This window comes from Schistocerca nitens, chromosome 5 (assembly GCF_023898315.1).
Source record: "Schistocerca nitens isolate TAMUIC-IGC-003100 chromosome 5, iqSchNite1.1, whole genome shotgun sequence".
NCBI classification, from domain to species: domain Eukaryota; kingdom Metazoa; phylum Arthropoda; class Insecta; order Orthoptera; family Acrididae; genus Schistocerca; species Schistocerca nitens.
In genome coordinates this window covers 310,082,965-310,101,215 of record NC_064618.1, presented here as the reverse complement: position 1 = coordinate 310,101,215, position 18,251 = coordinate 310,082,965, and the positions used below count along the sequence as shown (strand labels likewise).

At 38.4% G+C, this 18,251-nt stretch overlaps 1 protein-coding gene across 2 annotated transcripts in view; it reads left to right on the top strand.

Annotated features, from left to right (window-relative positions):
* LOC126260792 (BCL2/adenovirus E1B 19 kDa protein-interacting protein 3) overlaps positions 1-14,108 on the top strand; it is a 313,008-nt gene extending 298,900 nt beyond the window's left edge. For both annotated transcript variants that reach the window (XM_049958130.1, XM_049958129.1), the window contains 3 exons: positions 9,031-9,110; positions 11,411-11,554; positions 11,912-14,108. In XM_049958130.1, the coding sequence (XP_049814087.1) occupies positions 9,031-9,110; positions 11,411-11,554; positions 11,912-11,963 (276 nt within the window). In that variant the 3' untranslated portion in view covers positions 11,964-14,108. The remainder of the gene's footprint in view (positions 1-9,030; positions 9,111-11,410; positions 11,555-11,911) is intronic.
* The last annotated feature ends 4,143 nt before the right edge of the window (positions 14,109-18,251 follow it).

Genomic DNA, 18,251 nt, shown 5'->3' with positions numbered 1-18,251 from the left:
GTACTACCGGTTCGTCAGAACTCTAGGGCAGCTTGTTGCAATGTCAGCTAGCTCTGACGGTATAATATGAACTACTAACATTACCTCCATATGGTTGATGTGTCAGCTTGCAGTTCATGCACGTCTCTCATTGAGGTCTGGTAACCAGCATCCTTCACAAAACCCCAAAGAAAAAATCTTCTGGGGGCTATGTCTGGAGACCTTGGGACCATCTGTGGACGTTCTCACGTAGCTGGATTGGCAATGTCTTCCAAACGATAGATGTCAAGTAGGAGGGCCCAACTTGCTCCAGCATGATGTGAGGTTGCAGTTTCTCGATTTGTGGAAATGCAAACCGTTCAAACATGTCGACATAAACAGTCGCGGCTACCGATGCCTCCTCAAAGAAAAACGGTCCTTATGAAGCAGATCACACCATACGTTTCTTTGCTATGTCGCGCGCAATTGAGAGTGGGAGTCCTCATATTCCCAAATCCTAACATTGTGTCGGATTACCTTATCGTACACAATGAACGCAACCTTCATTTGTGAACATCGCCATTCTCAGATAATCCGGGACATGTCGATGGGACCATTTGCAAATGCTTTGCGGTTTCATCTGCAGTCAGGTTCAGTTTCTTGTGGAGGACCCTGTGTATCGTGGTTGGTGGTAGCTGCAATTGACGAGACGCTAGACGGATGGATTCGGTTGGATCCGGGAGAAATCCTGTTGCGCCCTTTCCACATCTGAATCACTCGTGCTCGGACGTCCACAACTCGTCCTCTTCTTGACGCTTCAGATTTCCTAGACCCTTGTCCCCTGCACTTCGCTCTCAGATTTGCTCTTTATCAGGCATTCCACAGAATGTGCCATCTGCTGGTGAGGGCTGCCATCTTCGTCGGTAACTACCCTAAAATAAGGAGGAAAAAAAATGTGGGTGACCATTTCCACCGTTCTACCTGTTAACATTTCTGAATTATAAGTGATTGAAGTCGTAAAGATCATTTTGTAACATTTTATTTCTCGAGCAAATAAAACCCGTTTTGAAATGTTTGGATGACACTTCTATTCTTTGTTATCGGCAGTGTGGAGAATCTTATAGATAACGTCCATTATGGATTTTGCTTTGGTCATTAATAAATTGTATGATCATAGCCAGTTTCTTAATTCTGTTGCTATATTTAGACCTTCTGTAAAAAGGGTGGTCATTCATACCCTTTACCTTTACCCTTCGGGGGGGGGCATACCGCACAGAAAACGGCTTAATTTTATGAAATCATGTTTGATTACGACACTTTAGCCTTAACATTTAGCGTAGACGACGTGATCCACGGCGGCGACCGTTAATCGTGGTAGTCCTGCCAGTACGCATGTGCTGTTGCCCGCAGCGCGGCCACTCACAGCCAGACTCCGGCTAGCGGTGGAGGGGGAAGGCGGCAGTGGCGTGATGCGCGACCTTGCGCCGGTGCGGCGCTGCCGCGTGTATTTATAATCCGCCGGCGCAGCTGGCGCCAGCGCAGACGGCGTACGCACACTCACATAAGGCGCGGAGACACCACGACTGCCCCGGTGCATTGGTGGCTCCCCTCCCCCCTTCCAGTGCTGCCTGCTGAATTAAGGTGTTGTCTTTAGAGGCATCTAGTCTGTCAACAATATTGTGCAACATTTAGTATTGTACAATACTATCGCCAGCCTAGGGGCCGCTATACGTCCGCCTCTATTTTGTCTGCAGTCACGCAATACTTAATACATTTTACATTAGTGACCGTAACTTCGAGCCAAGTGATCCGCAGTAGTTATTATAGTACTGTATGTTCAGATTTATTAGAGTTTCCCTCTCGGGTGCACTCGGATACCGGTGTTTGTTTTACGCGTCCTTGTAACGTGTTATTAGTCTAATTTTAGCTACGTAATCTCTAAAGGATAGTTTCATAGTTGGACCAAAGAATGTTAGTAGTTTCTCCAACGAAAGACTGTTGTTGAGATAGTGGAAAGATAGCAATACCGGTAGTTCTTGATGTCTATCAATTGAGATATTTCACGCGTGAAGTTACTCTCTCGGTATGTGACAAATTCGAGGTTCCTTTCTTTGAATAAACTTGACAAGTGTTTTTTGAACCATCTCCAAGAACAGAAAACAGATTAAGTGAAGAAACGCAAACAAATAAAATTAAACACGAAAGGAAGATTTAAAAACACCCGAAATAGTAAACGATGAACTTTAGCGGAGGATCGGATAATAACGGCATTTTGCTATAGAAAATTTGAGTCTAACAAAGGTTTATTCAACATGAGTGCTTTCCGTCGATGGCCCAACCATCTTTTTATCTGCTAGTCTTTACGTTTGGCATGATATGGCTTTGGTCATCTTGATTGCACTTTGACATTAGTACGTTGCAAAGGTAATTTAACTTCCAGGAACTGCATAAAATATCTTAATGTGAAATTGCCTGCATTTCATCAGATCAGCCACAGTACAAAACACTCGGTAACACTTATTTTAATAGTACATTTCAGCTTGAGATCTCTCAAATCATTAAAATTTTGCGTTCGTTCATACTAATTCACATAAAATCACTTCCCGATATAAACTCAACGAGTGCTATTATAACATTGTATTTGGTACTGCTTGAAGACTGAACTGATATTTTCCCGGAACTGAACATGTAATATTCTAAGTTGAGTGAATCCTACACTCGGAAGTTTTTTTTTTTTTTCTGGGTGCATGAGAATATCACCGGTCACACCATGCCATTTCTTTGATGATGATTTTGTGTAGACGTGAGGGGAAAATACACATGACCAAAAATGATATCGTTGTTCTTGACAAGGTACAATATTTAAGCCGGCCGGGGTGGCCGAGCGGTTCTAGGCGCTAAAGTCTGGAACCGCGCGACCGCTACGTCGCAGGTTCGAATCCTGCCTCGGGTATGGATGTGTGTGATGTCCTTAGGTTAGTTAGGTTTAAGTAATTCTAAGTTCTAGGGGACTGATGACCTCAGACGTTAAGTCCCATAGTGCTCAGAGCCATTTGAACAATATTTAAACCAAACACGTTGCATATGTTTATAGAGTGTAGAACGGAAGCAGAAGCAGTTTTGCAAAATTGTCGCTGTGTTTCCCTTGGTATCAATCACGCGCTGTAGTGTTTAATTCAGTCGTGAATGGATTTCGCTTATGCGGCAGTAAATGCAGCACGCCCTTTGCGGTCTGTGGTTGGCGCAGTTGTCCACAGCATTGCTGCCTGCCTGCGTTGCGGTTGGGAGCACTGCGACGTACGATGCGTCTCAGCTGCTCCGTCACGCGCGAATTTTAAAGATGGGCGTGATGGAGTTTCGGGCGGGCTGTCAGATAACAAAGATTGGCTTGGAAACCACAATGCTTTTCTAGACATACTGTCATTGAAATTGGTATGGTTCTGCCCGACTCCGACGGGGGAACTAGTTCATTCAATTCACATATAGTTCATGCAACGTATCTACGCGCACTATAGGTGAGAATCGGGAGAAGTCTTAGGGAGAACGTGCCACACACTGCGATTTGCCAACTTTTCCGAAAAAGAAAGGCGTTGCAGTAGCAATTTCTTTACTAATATATGTGCGTGGGCTCACGCGATCAGTCAGTTAACATAAGGGATTTCCTAAGCACTGAGCCGCGTCATGTTGTAAAATAACTACGGTATCATTGTGTGAATAAAACCGAAATGTTGACTTTTTACCATTCAGTGACAGTTATGTTAAATTGTGACACCGTTCAACACCCATAAAACGTCTGTGAAGGTTAGTGCTGTCCTTGTTGAATGTTTCCTGTTTTTCGTATGTTATCTCTCTGTGCATGACAGTTTGAAACTGGTGTAATAAAGAGCAAGGCACAGTTCTCATTTCTTACATTAGATTTCCAACTAGCGTAAGAGCGGTGGGGTGGGGTGGGGGGGGCTCTTAATTATTCTGCTCTGTCCTTTGCGTTCGCATGGGCAGTGACTGTATGGAAGAAAAAAAATACTGAAGTGAAGGCATTTTCTGATATTCAAACCGATATGCAGCAGTATGAAATTTTCGCATTTACAGAACACTGAAATTAACATTTTGTGAAGGAAAATTATAGGGGTGATTGAAGAGTAACAGCCGAATGCTTGGATTAGAAGTGAGGAAGAATGTAGGCAGCGAGTAATGAAAGTTTTTTAAAATACAGAGCTGCTTCTTCATTATTCTGTTAATGCGGAGAGTTTTTAACACCTGCACAGTTTACACATGTATCAGATAATAAAGATCTTTTAAATGCATCTGAGACCCTGTAGGGAACGTCCTCCTTTTAAGTATGTATACGCTGCAGTAATAGTAAATGTTACTGGTATGTAATAAATTGTTCGTTACTCACAGATGTAGATTTCTAGATAAACTGCGGGTGGTTGAGAGGTCGAGCCTTATTTTGTACTCGAATTACCCCTGGCACACAAGAAAAACTATTCCAAATTCCAAGCTGCAGTGAGATTTAATGGTCACATTAACACCATTAACTGAGTGCTTAAGGTGATATCTTACCTCCTCCTAGCCCTTTGCATGCCTAGTAAATATGTGCGTTGATTAAACCAAATTTAAAGTTACTAACCACCAAGTTCAGTGCATTTAAACGTACTGTATAATTTGATCAGTGCTGTAGTTCTGATACTGCACTGACTGCAAGAGCACTATCCCAATTCATGTGTGGTTGATATGTTAGAAAATTAACATATTTACATGTCGCCAAAGAGGTCATTTAAGATGGAACTTGGGCTTGAAGTGAACAAGGATGGGAAAGGAAATTGGACATGTCTTTCAAAGGAACCATCCTGGAATGTGCCTTTAGAAGTTCTAAATCTGGCTAGGCAGCCAAGGTTTGAACTTCACTTGATCTGAGTAAGAGTTCATTGCCTTAACAACTGCACCATGTTGCTTTGTTAATGTTTTAAAATCTGCTGTAGTTTGCCTCGGACATTGCTGCTGCACAACCAGTTCTCTATGTTTGGTATCCTATGTACCTAGCACAATCTAATGTTTAGCCAATCTGAAGGCACCTGAATCCGGCAAAATGTTTTGTTGGTAAGAGTGACTTTTTAGTCATAGTTTATGCAATCATCTATAATTAAATGTGAGGTGGCATGATGACACTGAACTTACATTGCTCTCTTATTTGTGTACTGAGGCTATAGGGGAAGTCAGGAAGTGGAATTTTATTGTACCCCTCTGTTCATGTAAACGCTGCTTGCTTCCTTTGCCAGGATGTAAACTTCTTCGTTGCCCTGACCGAAATAAAGACGATTTTTAAAAATCATGATTTGGCACAATGGCTGTATGTCATTTGTTTATTAATATACAAGTTTTGGCCAAACCGAATCTGTTCATTTTAATAATGAGGTGACACACAGCTATTGTACCAACTTGTGAGTTTTCAAAAATACTTAAAAACCGTAAATCATTGCCTCCTGTAAGTGACTTTGCTTCAATTGTGTAACTTCGGTGTTAGATCAAGGATATGGTGTGTGATAATCTGATAAAATTGTGGTGAACTCTTCTTTGAGACGAGACTGAAGTCCTCAAAGGCGGCACTGGGGATTGTTCTCTCTCGTGGTAATTTAAATTTGACACCTTGCTGCCTGATGGTGCCCAGAACCTATTGGAACTTCTTGATCTGTCAGTGTAGAGTAGCAGTGGTGTCTTTCATTTGGCCCTGATATCAGTTAAAATCTTATTTCGCCATTGTTGGACTGGATCTGCAAATGCTTTGGGTAACAGATTCGAAGCAGTTGAGAATGTGAGAGTATGATCAATTCCATAGAGGCAGAGAATTGAACAGTATTAGAAATTGTGACAATACATTCTTTTCTATTGAGGAGTTTAATGGTAAGTGATATATAACAGGATTGTGTTTAGCGACTACTAATTCATGTTTGTGGATAAAATGCTTAAGAATGGATCCCACATCTTGATGTGAAAATACTGAATGAAATATGTATGTACCAAAAGGCAAGCAGTCAGTTTCTTCAGTGAAATTCAGGGACACGTGCATTTTGTATTAAAGTACAATGATAGCCCAGCAATATCCTTTTAAATTCATTGCTTGAACTTCTACAAATGAGTGTGGAATAGCAATAGCCTTTATGTTAACTTGGTGTTTTTCTTATGTCACTCCTTCCTAGCTCAAGATTGTAGGATTCCTTTGTGTCAGGGAATCTATCCATATTATTTTCTTGTTTTCTTTGATTGTCAATATCAGTGACAAGCTCTTTAGACTTATCCTGGGCAAATGGCTGGCATCTCCTTAAATTCACCCATTCCAGTCTCTATTGGATGAGAAGGGAAAAGATAATGAAAAGTTGTTTCAAAAATTTTGTCACATTTAAATACTTACATGTACAAAAAGAAAATATACATCCAGAAGTAGTGTATTAAATTCACAGGGATGGTGAGAATTTATCTTCAGGAGTTGATAGAAGATAGAATTAAGAAAAGCAAACCTGCGTGTATAGCGTTTGTAGATTGAGAGATAGCTTTTAACAGTATTGGCTGGAATACACATTTCAAACCCTGAAGTAGTGGTGAAAGTTTTACTTAAACTTGTGCTGAAACTAGACTGCTATTGTAACAGTTGAAAGGCATAAGGAATCAGTAATATAGGAGGAGTGAGACAGTGTTTTAGCCAATCACTCATATTATCTGTTCTGTATGTTGGGGAAACAGTAAAGGAAACTATGAAATTTAGCAATGTGTTTTAAGTCAGGGTGATGATTTGCTGATTACGTTGTAATTCTCAAAGACTGCAAAGGACTTGAATTGAATGAGAGTGTGCTGTAAAAAGTTAGAAGTTGAACATAATCAAAGGTAAAAAGAAGATAATGGAATGTAGTCAAATTGATCAGGTGATTCTGTGGGGATAAGTTTTGTTATTTGTGCAAAAAAAATAAGACAATGGCTTGGAATAGAGAGGAAGTAAAATGGAGGCTGGCAGCAGCAAGAAATGTGTTTCTGTGGAAAAAGAACTTCAACGTCAAACATAAATTTAAGTGTTTGGAAGTTTTTCCTGAAGGTATCTGCATGGAGTGTAGCCTTGTACAGAGATAGAATGTGGATGATAAACAGTGCAGAGAAGAACGGAACAAAAGCTTTTGAAATGTATTGCAAAAATATGCTGAAGAGTAGATGGGTATAAAAAGTAATTAATGTGGTATTACATGAAATTGGGAGGAAAAGAAAGTAAAGGCACAACTTGACTGAAAGAAAAGATTAGTTGATACGACATATCCTAGGATATTAAGAAATGGTCAATTTGGGATGTTTGAGGGGGGAAAAATTGTAAAGGGAGACCATAGATAGAGACGAGGCTAGCATGGAGACTTGCATCATACTCGGACTGAAGTCCAAATCAGCAGCAATCAATACAAGCTACATAAATAAATAACACCTTTCCTCTTAGTTTCCAAAACCTCAGGATTCCTCTTAAAGATATATAAAACAGACATAATTGGGGTGAGGGGTGGGGGGGAAGAGGAGGGAGGGCTGAGATAATTAATGCTACCCCTTCCACATCTGATGCTCCCTATGCTGGACTATGGATATCTGAAATTGATGAATGTCCACCATCACAAAATCCTTGAAAATTTACAAGCCACACTCCCCCCCCCCCTCATTCCCCTTGCCTTAGAATATCCTTTCTTGGTCATGAAATTTCAATTTGCAAACAGCTTCGAAATACCCTCGTCAAAAATCAGTACCACAAAGGCCTTGGCAGCCTAACTGGATTAATTTGACTTTCAGTAGTTGAACCCTGCAATTTGATTATCTGTCACTGATATCTTATACCAATCGCAGTTGCCCCATACTGTGATGTTCCAGAAAGACAACTACAGCTCATGGTTCCTAACCCTGCAGCTGTTCCTACTGTAAAACTTATCTCGTGCATCCAGCCATATCAAATACTCTGTTCAAATCTAATGAGGAAATTATGTGCATTAAAGGCATGGCCAAAACTGAAAGTACCCAAGTCATTTTACCAGCTGATATTTATTCACTGCACAGTTTGTATCTTTGGGATGAGCACTACCAAACAGGCACTGCACAGAAATGAAATGTATTTTTGGGACTCAGTATGCTATGCAGCATGACTAAAGGGTGAGCCTGTACACACCAGATAGGCTATTTGGATCATCCTCGTATAAGTTTCCCTAAATACAGGTAGAGGAACACACTATTAAACACATTCTCTCATCCTGCCACCTTCATGGGCATAATCCACATTAGTCTGTTCCCTCTTCCTTCTCCTTCCCCTGTTGCCGTTCGTAAGAATATTTTCTTTCCTGGTATGTGCCCCTTTCATACTTTTGTTGTTTAATCATCATTAGTTTACATCCACTGCTAAATAAATGTCTCGTCCAGACTTCTGTAGGCATTATGGTTCCAGCTGTATTCGTCCATGCGTCTTAACATTTTTTGTTGTCAACAACCCAATTGCTCTGGTCTTAATTCATATTTTGGCATTTCATGACAGATTCCCATGATCCATTTGCTTGGCTATTCACTGCCACTTCATTTTTGTTGCTGTCTTAATTACATCTTCAACTCCAGTTTGACCCCTCATCCATTTAAATTTTCTTCCATGTTTTAGTAAAACCAACATGTCTCTCTCGGCCGAGTAACCCTCGGTTTCATGTTCAGTGTCCATGTCTTACTGCCATATGTTAAATCTGATAATACATATTGATAGTGAACTCTGTTTCTTTCTTTCTTTCACTGCCTGTCAAGTTATCAACTGACCTAGATAGAAAAAACTTTTTTAAAATTATTCTAAGATTTCACTGGTATTTAGATTCAAAGAACAAACATATTTTTCAGAAAGTTACCATCTTTTTCAGTAAATGAAATTACACTGAACCCTTTAAACAAGAAATAAATGTACAGTGAAGTTCAGGAATTGGCTACTGGTAAATAGTTTTGCCCAAAGTATATGGGTTTGAAACATTTACAGAATATCTTTCATGATAGCTTCATATTTAAACGTCTATCTTCTTCACTTTGCAGGATGGAGATTTCATGACTGTTGACCGTAGCACAGACTGGATTTGGGACTGGAGCAGTCGGCCTGACCAAGTACCCCCAAAGTAAGTAATTTATGTATTCAGTATATTCGCCAGCATTATGAGTCACAGTCACATTTTACTACTCATGTGAACACACTCACTCACTCACTCACTCACTCACTCACTCACTCACTCACTCACTCACTCACTCACTCACTCACTCACTCACTCACTCACTCACTCTGTGTTTCAAAAACACTTTTACTATCTTTGAGGACAAGTGCACTGCACCAAAACAAGGGAAAATCATACATCCAAACACATGTCCAAAAATCCTTAGTTTTAGTCTAAGGAAAATCCAGGATGGACTGTAAAGATATTATGAAACGGATAGTTGCTATTGGCCATATAGTGCTTCAGCTGCCAGATACTGCAATTGTGTGTGTGTGTGTGTGTGTGTGTGTGTGTGTGTGTGTGTGTGTGTGTGTGTGTGTGTGTTTTGGTGTGCAGCAACTATTCTTTTCACAATATTGCTGCAATCCTTAGTTTTAGTTACTATTAAAAATTTACAATTTAGGTAACTGGAGCTCATCACACAATGTTTAATAAATATTCGAAATGTCCTCTTCTCACTTCTGAACACAAATGCATTCTTTGAATCGTGGATTGCTACATCCTTCCAAATACATGGATCTGAATGGTATATCAAAGGGTTGAAGTCGGGGGGACTTTGCAGGCCAAGGTACTGGTTTTCCTTTATCTATCCATGTGTCTTGGTAGGTACCAGCCACTGCATCTCGATTGCTGAGATTGAAGTGTGCTGGAGTTCCACCATGCACAAACCACATGATTCTTCTTACTTGCAGGTGCACACTTTCAAGTAGGTCTTGGAGGGTGTTCTGAATAAAGTCCTTGTAGGCAGCACCTGTAAAACATACTGGTAGAATCTATGGCCATACCAGTCAGTCGCCTAGAATTCCTATCGCACATTAATCTTAAAGTGATGCCGATGTCTAACATGTACTGTAGCAAGAGAATTGTGATCAGCGCATATGTGTTGGTTGTGGACATTTGCTATTCTCTCTCTTCAAAATGTTGCGTCATCTGTAAACAAAACTGAAGAGACAAACAATGGACTGACACCAAAGTTCTCATGTGTTGGGTGATATAAATACAAAAGACTTGCTCATGCTGAACTTGAAGGTGGGCTCTTCCTTGTCAGGCATATGAGCAACACATGGTCTTCCTTGATACATAGTCTGGGGTGCTACAGATCCTGTCTCAGTAACACAGTGATATACAGCACCAAAGCTTGGATGATTTGGCTGCCTTCTGTCTTGAAACATCATCTGACACAGCTGTGCAGCCTTGTGTCCTCTATCATTTGTGCAGCTGTTCATAAAAATGTGTGTCTGCTCATGAAATGAATATCTTACCAGTCTGAATGCACTTAGTTAACCCACTCATGTACCGTGCTACATGTACACAGTGGACATGTTGAAGACAAAGGTAAACAAGTCTCCCTGGCAACACAACACCATCTACGATAAGAGTCAGTGGATGCACAGATAAGTCACTGAAGATCCACTTCAATTAATAACTTGACAATAAAGGATTTTTGGAAGTATGTTCATAAGAAGTTTTTTGTTTTAGTCTAAGGAACTTGTCCCTATGTTTCTAGAAATTAGAAGTATTTTACATGAGAGAGGGAGGGAGGGAGGGGGAGAGAGAGAGAGAGAGAGAGAGAGAGAGAGAGAGAGAGAGAGAGAGAGAGAGAGAGAGAGAGAGAGAGAGAGAGAGAGATATGGGGGGCGGGGTCATGATGTGTAAAATAGTCTCTGCGAATTTGTTAATAATAAATAGTGGAGGATATTCAAAATTTCAAATCCTCTGCCTGTGAGCAGGTGTGCATGTGCGTGCAACATGTAAACTTCAGATGTAGTCATCAGTTTTTGATGGAAATAAAGTTGCGTCAAAATTTTCATTGATGAGTATGTTCGAGACTGTTTAAGTTAATCAAAGGACCTGACAAGAAGAATGTATGTCAGTAGCTTTAGTGTAAGTGAATTACAAACAAACAAAATAAAAATAATCTGTTACTTAAAAATGTGAATGGTGAATCATCTCCCCTATAATTATAATTACACACAAATATTTTTATAGTGCATTGCTCCATAAACCAGTTACTTAAAACAATCAGTATCTAATCAACTCAGAGGCATTCAAAAATTTAATCTTACAGAGATAACTTGTGTATTAAATGAGATAAGTAACATGGGGCTCTTTCTTATATACACATACTTGACAAATTAGTATACTATTATAGTCCAGATCTTGTCAGAGGGTTGAAACTAAAAATGATAAAGCTGCTTGTGTTCTAGGGACTGGAAATTTAAACATCCCAAGAGAAAAACTTACAGCATTCGCCATGCTAAGGTTGGCAAGAACAGCTTGTTTTCAAAAGAAGTTCTTTACACCCTCTTCCTTACAAACTTCATCTCACTCCTGCTGGGAACAGGTGTTGGGTAAGTACAGCTCTAATGTTATGAAGAGTATTAAACTGAGATAATATAAGGGCCACAACAGCAGCTGTGGCGGCTTTTATCAGAGTGAAAGTAATTTAGAACTTATAAGTAACCTCCAAAGACTGCTTCTACCTATTAATGTCTAACTTCACTCTTTCCACATCCCTGTTACGGTTTATGGAAACTGATACAATGAATAAAAAGTAATCCATCTGAAACACAACCTGTGTAACTTTGATTTGTTGTTCGTGTTTAAAGTTGAGTGCCTACTAAAAGTAAAGCTTTGTTTCATGGTTATTTACAGATATAGTGTCTTTTTCCAAAATGTTTGTTAAAAATTTGACTTTAATGTTTTAGTGTCTGGCTGAGTCGAAGAGGGATGTTTCTTCCACGAATTAATTTTGAATGATGGTGCACCACGATGGTGTGTTGCTGCAGCCTGTACCAACAATGGGACCGTAAACTGTCGAGAAGACTGATGGAAATGGGGCATGCAGTTGACATTCTATTAGTGTTGTACGTCTTGTACATCCTCTGCATTCTGTACGTTGTAATTGTTATCAGGCATTACATGCAAGTAGGCTTTATACACAAATCTTTGTGACTAGGTTTTCTTCTCACCACCCATTTTATAAAAGGAGTAGAGATTTGTATAAGTGACACTTAGGCAGGCTATGTTGTTAGAAAGTATCATAAATGTATGTTAAATAGTGTCAGTGTTCTCTGTACTTGTATACATTCATTAAAGTATGCAGCAAATTAAGCAAAACAAAAAAAAAAAATCTTGGGAAAGGTGACATAAGCAGGAGTCTTTCAGGTTCATTTAAGTATTAATTACACTAACAACACTTTCTCGCCTGAACAAAGGTAGCATCAAGTGGATGGTTTTCACCGTCTAATTTTCTTACCAAGTTTTTAATGATTGTTAAAGAATATGTGAAGAATATTATGAAATAAATTCGATTTTTGTTTACGAATGTGAATTCTTATCACTGTCAACTTAAGTATCAGTAGCAATGTTACCTGAAGAATTGTTGCAACCTTAACAATAAGACATGTTTCTCCAGACTCCATTTTATTATCTGTTAATGTACTAATATATTTTACGCACATTATATAATCTATATATGTTACAAATATTAGCATTTTAATATATATGAGAGTTCTGTGATAAAGTAATTTGCAATCATTTCAGCATTTTTGTCCAGGCATCATGCTCATTTCCTTATTTCTCAAATGTTTGTACAGTTTGCATACAGACATTGATCCTATTTATTATTAACTTGTCTTTCTCAGAAAAGGAATCTTGTCAATTAAGTCTCAGTAATGTAAACACTGCTAAGCGAATATTACATTATCTTGGAATGTATGACAATCTGAGGAATGTAATAAAACATCGTGTATAATGTTAAAAACTGTTTCAGAGACATGTTAATGGATGCTGGAAAATAAATAAATAAATAAGTTTTAATAAGTGAATATTGCATCTTCCATTTGATAATTTGTGCAAGTGGTATAGAAATGCATCCCTTCTTATAGCTTTGAATTGGTCAGCATAGTGTTGATCCATATTTATTCACGATGTTTTGTACACACTGTATCTGAATTGACCTGCAAGTTGAATATCACATAACTCTGTTTTCAATTTCATATGCAAATACTACCTTAGATATAAGGACACGTACGTATGTATGTATGTATGTGACAGATTTATAAATTTGCCATCAAAGTATACTGTGTGTGTGTGTGTGTGTGTGTGTGTGTGTGTGTGTGTGTGTGTGATTATATGTGGAAAAATGATTGATTTAGCAAATGACATCTATAGATCAAATTTTCCATCCATGTTCTTTAAGAATGCATATGGTATTCAATTTAAATATAGTACCACATCCAACTAAAAAATAAAGAAGTCCAACCTTTATTAAAATGCTGCTGGCACAATTGTAGAACTCTTCCCTAAGAGTGTTTCTTTAAATTATTGCTGAAGTTTTTTCATTTGAGACAGCACAGTGTCAGTATCACTAGAGGAAAAAGGTGTCCAGTTTATCTGCCAGTAGCGCTCATACTGTACAATAGCTGAATCATATAGTGTGTGTCCTCAAACTTTTTATGCTGTGGTGCACCAGTAATTGAATACTGAACTTATTTGTACAATAACAGTTCAGTCGAGTGAGTTATGACAAAGTTCTACTTTAATTTGCTCGTGCACCGTTTATTCTGTTGGAATTTTCAGTAGAAGACTCATAAGTTGCTACAACTGAAAACATCTGTTTAGAAGTTACGTGCAAATTGATGTATAAAATGATCCAAAGGTATTAAGATCTAATTAGAACCTGACACACTTGGATATTGACAACCGCAATCTATCTGTATACTGTAATGCTAATAAATGAACCATGGAAGAAAGCTTTTTAAATTCACAAGTAAAAATCCTGTGTTTTGGGTAACTTCTGTTTGATGTGGATTTCTTAAGTGTGTGTTTTTTTTCTTTTATGACTGTGTTGCTCTTAATGTAATAGTTTACACATGAATAAAAATATGAATTAATATTTTATTTGGTTTGTACGTATTCCTGTGATGAAAATAATTTATAGTTATCAATGCAAGCCTTAAATGCCCTTACCCTCAGGAAGACATACCAAATTTGTTGAATTCTCTTTAATGGCTGCCAAAATAAAGAAACTGGCTGAAAATTTAAGTTTAGACAGGACTAATCAGAATGATGTAGGAACCCAATAAAAATCATGCAAATTGTTATTTAAAACCCACAAACTCAAGACAGATCCTTATACAGCTGAATTCTACATAAAAATTTATAGCTCCTAAAACTTAAAGGGTGTTGATACCTTAACAGCATTTCCAAGTATTTGGAAAACTAAATAAATAGCTAAGCAAATGATAAAATATGTTAACTGGTATGAAGATTCGTTATACGCTTCAAAGCAAACCAACTCACTGTCATTGACAAGCAACCAATTGTCTGCTACTGTGGTGAACCACATCAAGCCAAGGAATCAACATCTTGAATATGCTCGCAGACTGACATTAACAAAAGTTCAGTCAGTCACATGAATTAACTGGTAACGGGCAAAATATCACCACACAGAATGAAGCCAAACTAAACTTATTTACCAACACCTGCAGGAGCTTGTCATCCTTAAAATTATTTGCAGTGGGGAAATTTGTTTCACTAATGTTTCCATTTGTCTTCTGACTTTACTCTGTTTGGTGGAATTTCTTGTCTTAGTATTTTATATTATTTTTGGACTAGTAGCTTTTAGCTCTTCTGGAACATATTTTCTAGGAAGGGGATGGCCCATATGCAAGGTGCCTTCAACGTCAAAAATCAAAACTACGATATTCTTTACTAGGCTCAGATTTTTAGGTGCTAATAATCAGAATTGTTTATTTTGTATGGCTTAAGAATACTTGAAGTATGTGACAAAGTAAAATATTCAATTATAATTCAGTTTAAGTGAATATGAATAATATGCAGTACTCCCAAATGCTATGTGTGCTATGCCTCCCTCATTGCTGAAGACCTGCAATCAGTGGCAGCTCAGGCAAAATTTTACCAACGTGCTGCAATGTGGCGGCCTCCAGCCTTGTGACTTACAAGGATAGTTATCATAACAGAATTGAGTATATTAATTTTACGTATAATTTTATAATTGAATCGCATACAGACACAACAAAAAGACTGTCACAAATAAGCTTTCAGCCAACAAGGCCTTTGTCGAAACTATGCACACACAGTCTGTTACATTCCATCCTGGATTTTCCATTGTTAAATTTTATAATTACTACTTTAACATTGCAAGGAATAAAATAAAAATAAATCAGTGACAGTGGGAATTAAACCTGGGTCCACAAACTGCCAATCTCTGCATGTGCGTGTTCGGTATTCATTGTATTTGGTCTGGGTGGATGTCACAAGACATCTGGTCAAGTTGATTGGTGAGTCGTTTACTCAGTTTTTTTTTATTGCCGAGAACAAGCAGCCCTCTGATCGAACACACTGAGCTACCGTGCCAGCAACCACTTGGCCACGATGCAGTTTGACAACAGCTCCATACGCTGTACACTTGCAAAATATGATACATGCAGTTTTAAAGAAAACTACTGACTTATTGCTGTGAGCAACATAGCACCCATAGTGCTGGATGGTTGACGTCACATGTCAGCATGCGCAGTCAGAAACAAAGCTACATCCCTTGCCAATAGATTGTAGCATACCTGACCATCATTTCAGCACTCGATACTGGTTTCTAGTTATCGCAAAGAGAGAGAGAGAGAGCACTACAAAACAGGTTTTCGTCAGTTTTATTTGTACACTAGCACACATTTGACAAGAGATGGTGAAATTTCAGTGTGGTTTTTGGCTTACATTCAAAGAGAAATGGCATAAGTTTATTGAGATACTTAGTGTGCTGTAGCACATAACTGGCTGCCACTCATTACAATACACAATGGGACCCATCCTCTAGTTGCCCATTGCAGATGAGTGAAGTTTATCCCAAAATATTGTCTTATGCTGGAAAAATGAGCATTCCATGACACCAGATGTCCGACTGGCACATTTATAGCAGAGCACATTGCTCACATTCACATTAATATTATCTTCTTGATAGTCATCAAACACATTAGAAATTTTGCACATAGTTTGAAACCTACTTTTGTTTTCAAACATGTCTGAATTTAATTTGTAATGTTCATGCTGTAAATCCACTAAGACTGAACAAAATTAGAGCGAGCATGTGCACATTACAATACACTGTTCCAGTTTCTTCACATGGTCAGTGTAAATCACAAGCAACATGTGTAAAATGGATCATTTTAGCTAACAAGACCTATCACTGCCTTCATAAATGCTGCAGCGTCTGTTGTTAACACTAAAACATTGTCAAACTTCACACCACCTGGCCACAAAATTTGTATTGCTTCATTAAATAATCTTCCAACTGTCACACATGGTTCACAGTGGTTATTTCTTGGCTTTGTAGCAGACAATTTTTTTTGAAATCGCATAGTCATATATGAATACCCCAACAATAATATTCCTAACATTCCTGCCAGTAGAGCCAAATTGTTGGTAACAATTTGGAAGATTGTTGAGGAAAAAAAAAAACTGACTCTTTGAATGTCAAGATTTGCATATTTGAAGAAAAACTTCCTTAACACTGGATTATTTATTTTAGAAAGAGGTAGGTTGGCTGACACAAATGCCCTACATAAATCTTTACAATAAACTGAAAACGTGTCAGGTCCTGCAGAAAAGCCTGGAACTGCATCACTAATTAGAGGTTTTTTAATAAGGCACAAAACTGCAGTGATATGTTTCTTGCCCTCCAAGTGTTGTATGACTTGGGATCGCCGTATATGTATTGCTTTCGCATGTCTTTGGCAGAACAAGACACATTTATCTGAACCACAATTATCCTTAAATTCGGCAACATACTACTGGATACAATAACTTGTTGCTTTTACATGAGGCATTGTAGTGTAGCCTTGGAGTTCACAGCACCAGAAATTAATCACATGTGAGTGAACTGGGGGAAAGGTGAGACATGGTGCAATACAGCTATTGACAAGGAATCCCCGCTCCTATGATGAGTGTGGCTGATATGACAGCTGCAAGTTTATGCAGAAATAGAATAACATACACTCTGCATTTAGGGCAGTGGATATTTATGTTAAGATTAAATACTTCAGGTTTTTCTATGTTTAAGTAACACACAACAGAAATGAAATAAACTGAGATCCAGTACATTGATAAAAAATGCAAATATTATCTGCTAATATAGAAAAACAGAAATTCATTTAATCAATCAAAAATGTTTAAAATATTATTTGCAGTAAATATTTATTTACCTAAAAATCCAAGCACTAGGCATTACTGTTTAACTCTTCAGTGATGTCATTTGTTATCTGAATTGTATAGTCTTCTATTGAATTTCTTTTCCTCTTATAGCCAACCATTGCCTAATGCTCCCTCGGAAAATCTCGGCAACCTATAGTTCTTTAAATTTGTCCCAAACAGAACTACTCTTTGTTAAAGTTGCTTATCTCAATGGAAAGGAATACTGCAGAAGACAAATGGGTAGCTTTACAAGATGAAATGGTGAGAGCAGCAGAGGATCAAATAGGTAATAAACAAGGCCTAGTAGAAATCCTTGGATAACAGAACATAGATTGAATTTAATTGATGAAAGGAGAAAATATAAAAATGAAGCACGCAAAAGGGAATACAAACATTTTTAAAAAATCAGTGTGGCGGGAAGTGCAAAATGGCTAAGCAGGAATGGCTAGGGGGCAAATGTAAAGATTTAGAAGCATATTTCACTTGGGGAAAGATATACCGCATACAGGAAAATTAAAGAGGCCTTTGGGGAAGAGAGAAGTAGCTGTATGAGTATCAACAGCTCAGAAGGAAAACAGTCCCAACCACAGAAGGGAAAACTGAAAGATGGAAGGAATATTCATGAGCCAAAACATAATGACCACTGTTCACTGCGAAATTGGATGCTGCCTGGTGGCATTGTGGGCACATGATGCAATAACAAAAGTATGTAAACGGAGCAGACACAGACAGGGATCACCCTAGCAAAGATAGGGGGCTGCAAATGGGGAAATCCATTGAGATAAGAAACTCTGACAAAGGACAGATTATTATTAAGCAGAGCCTGTGAAAGAGTAT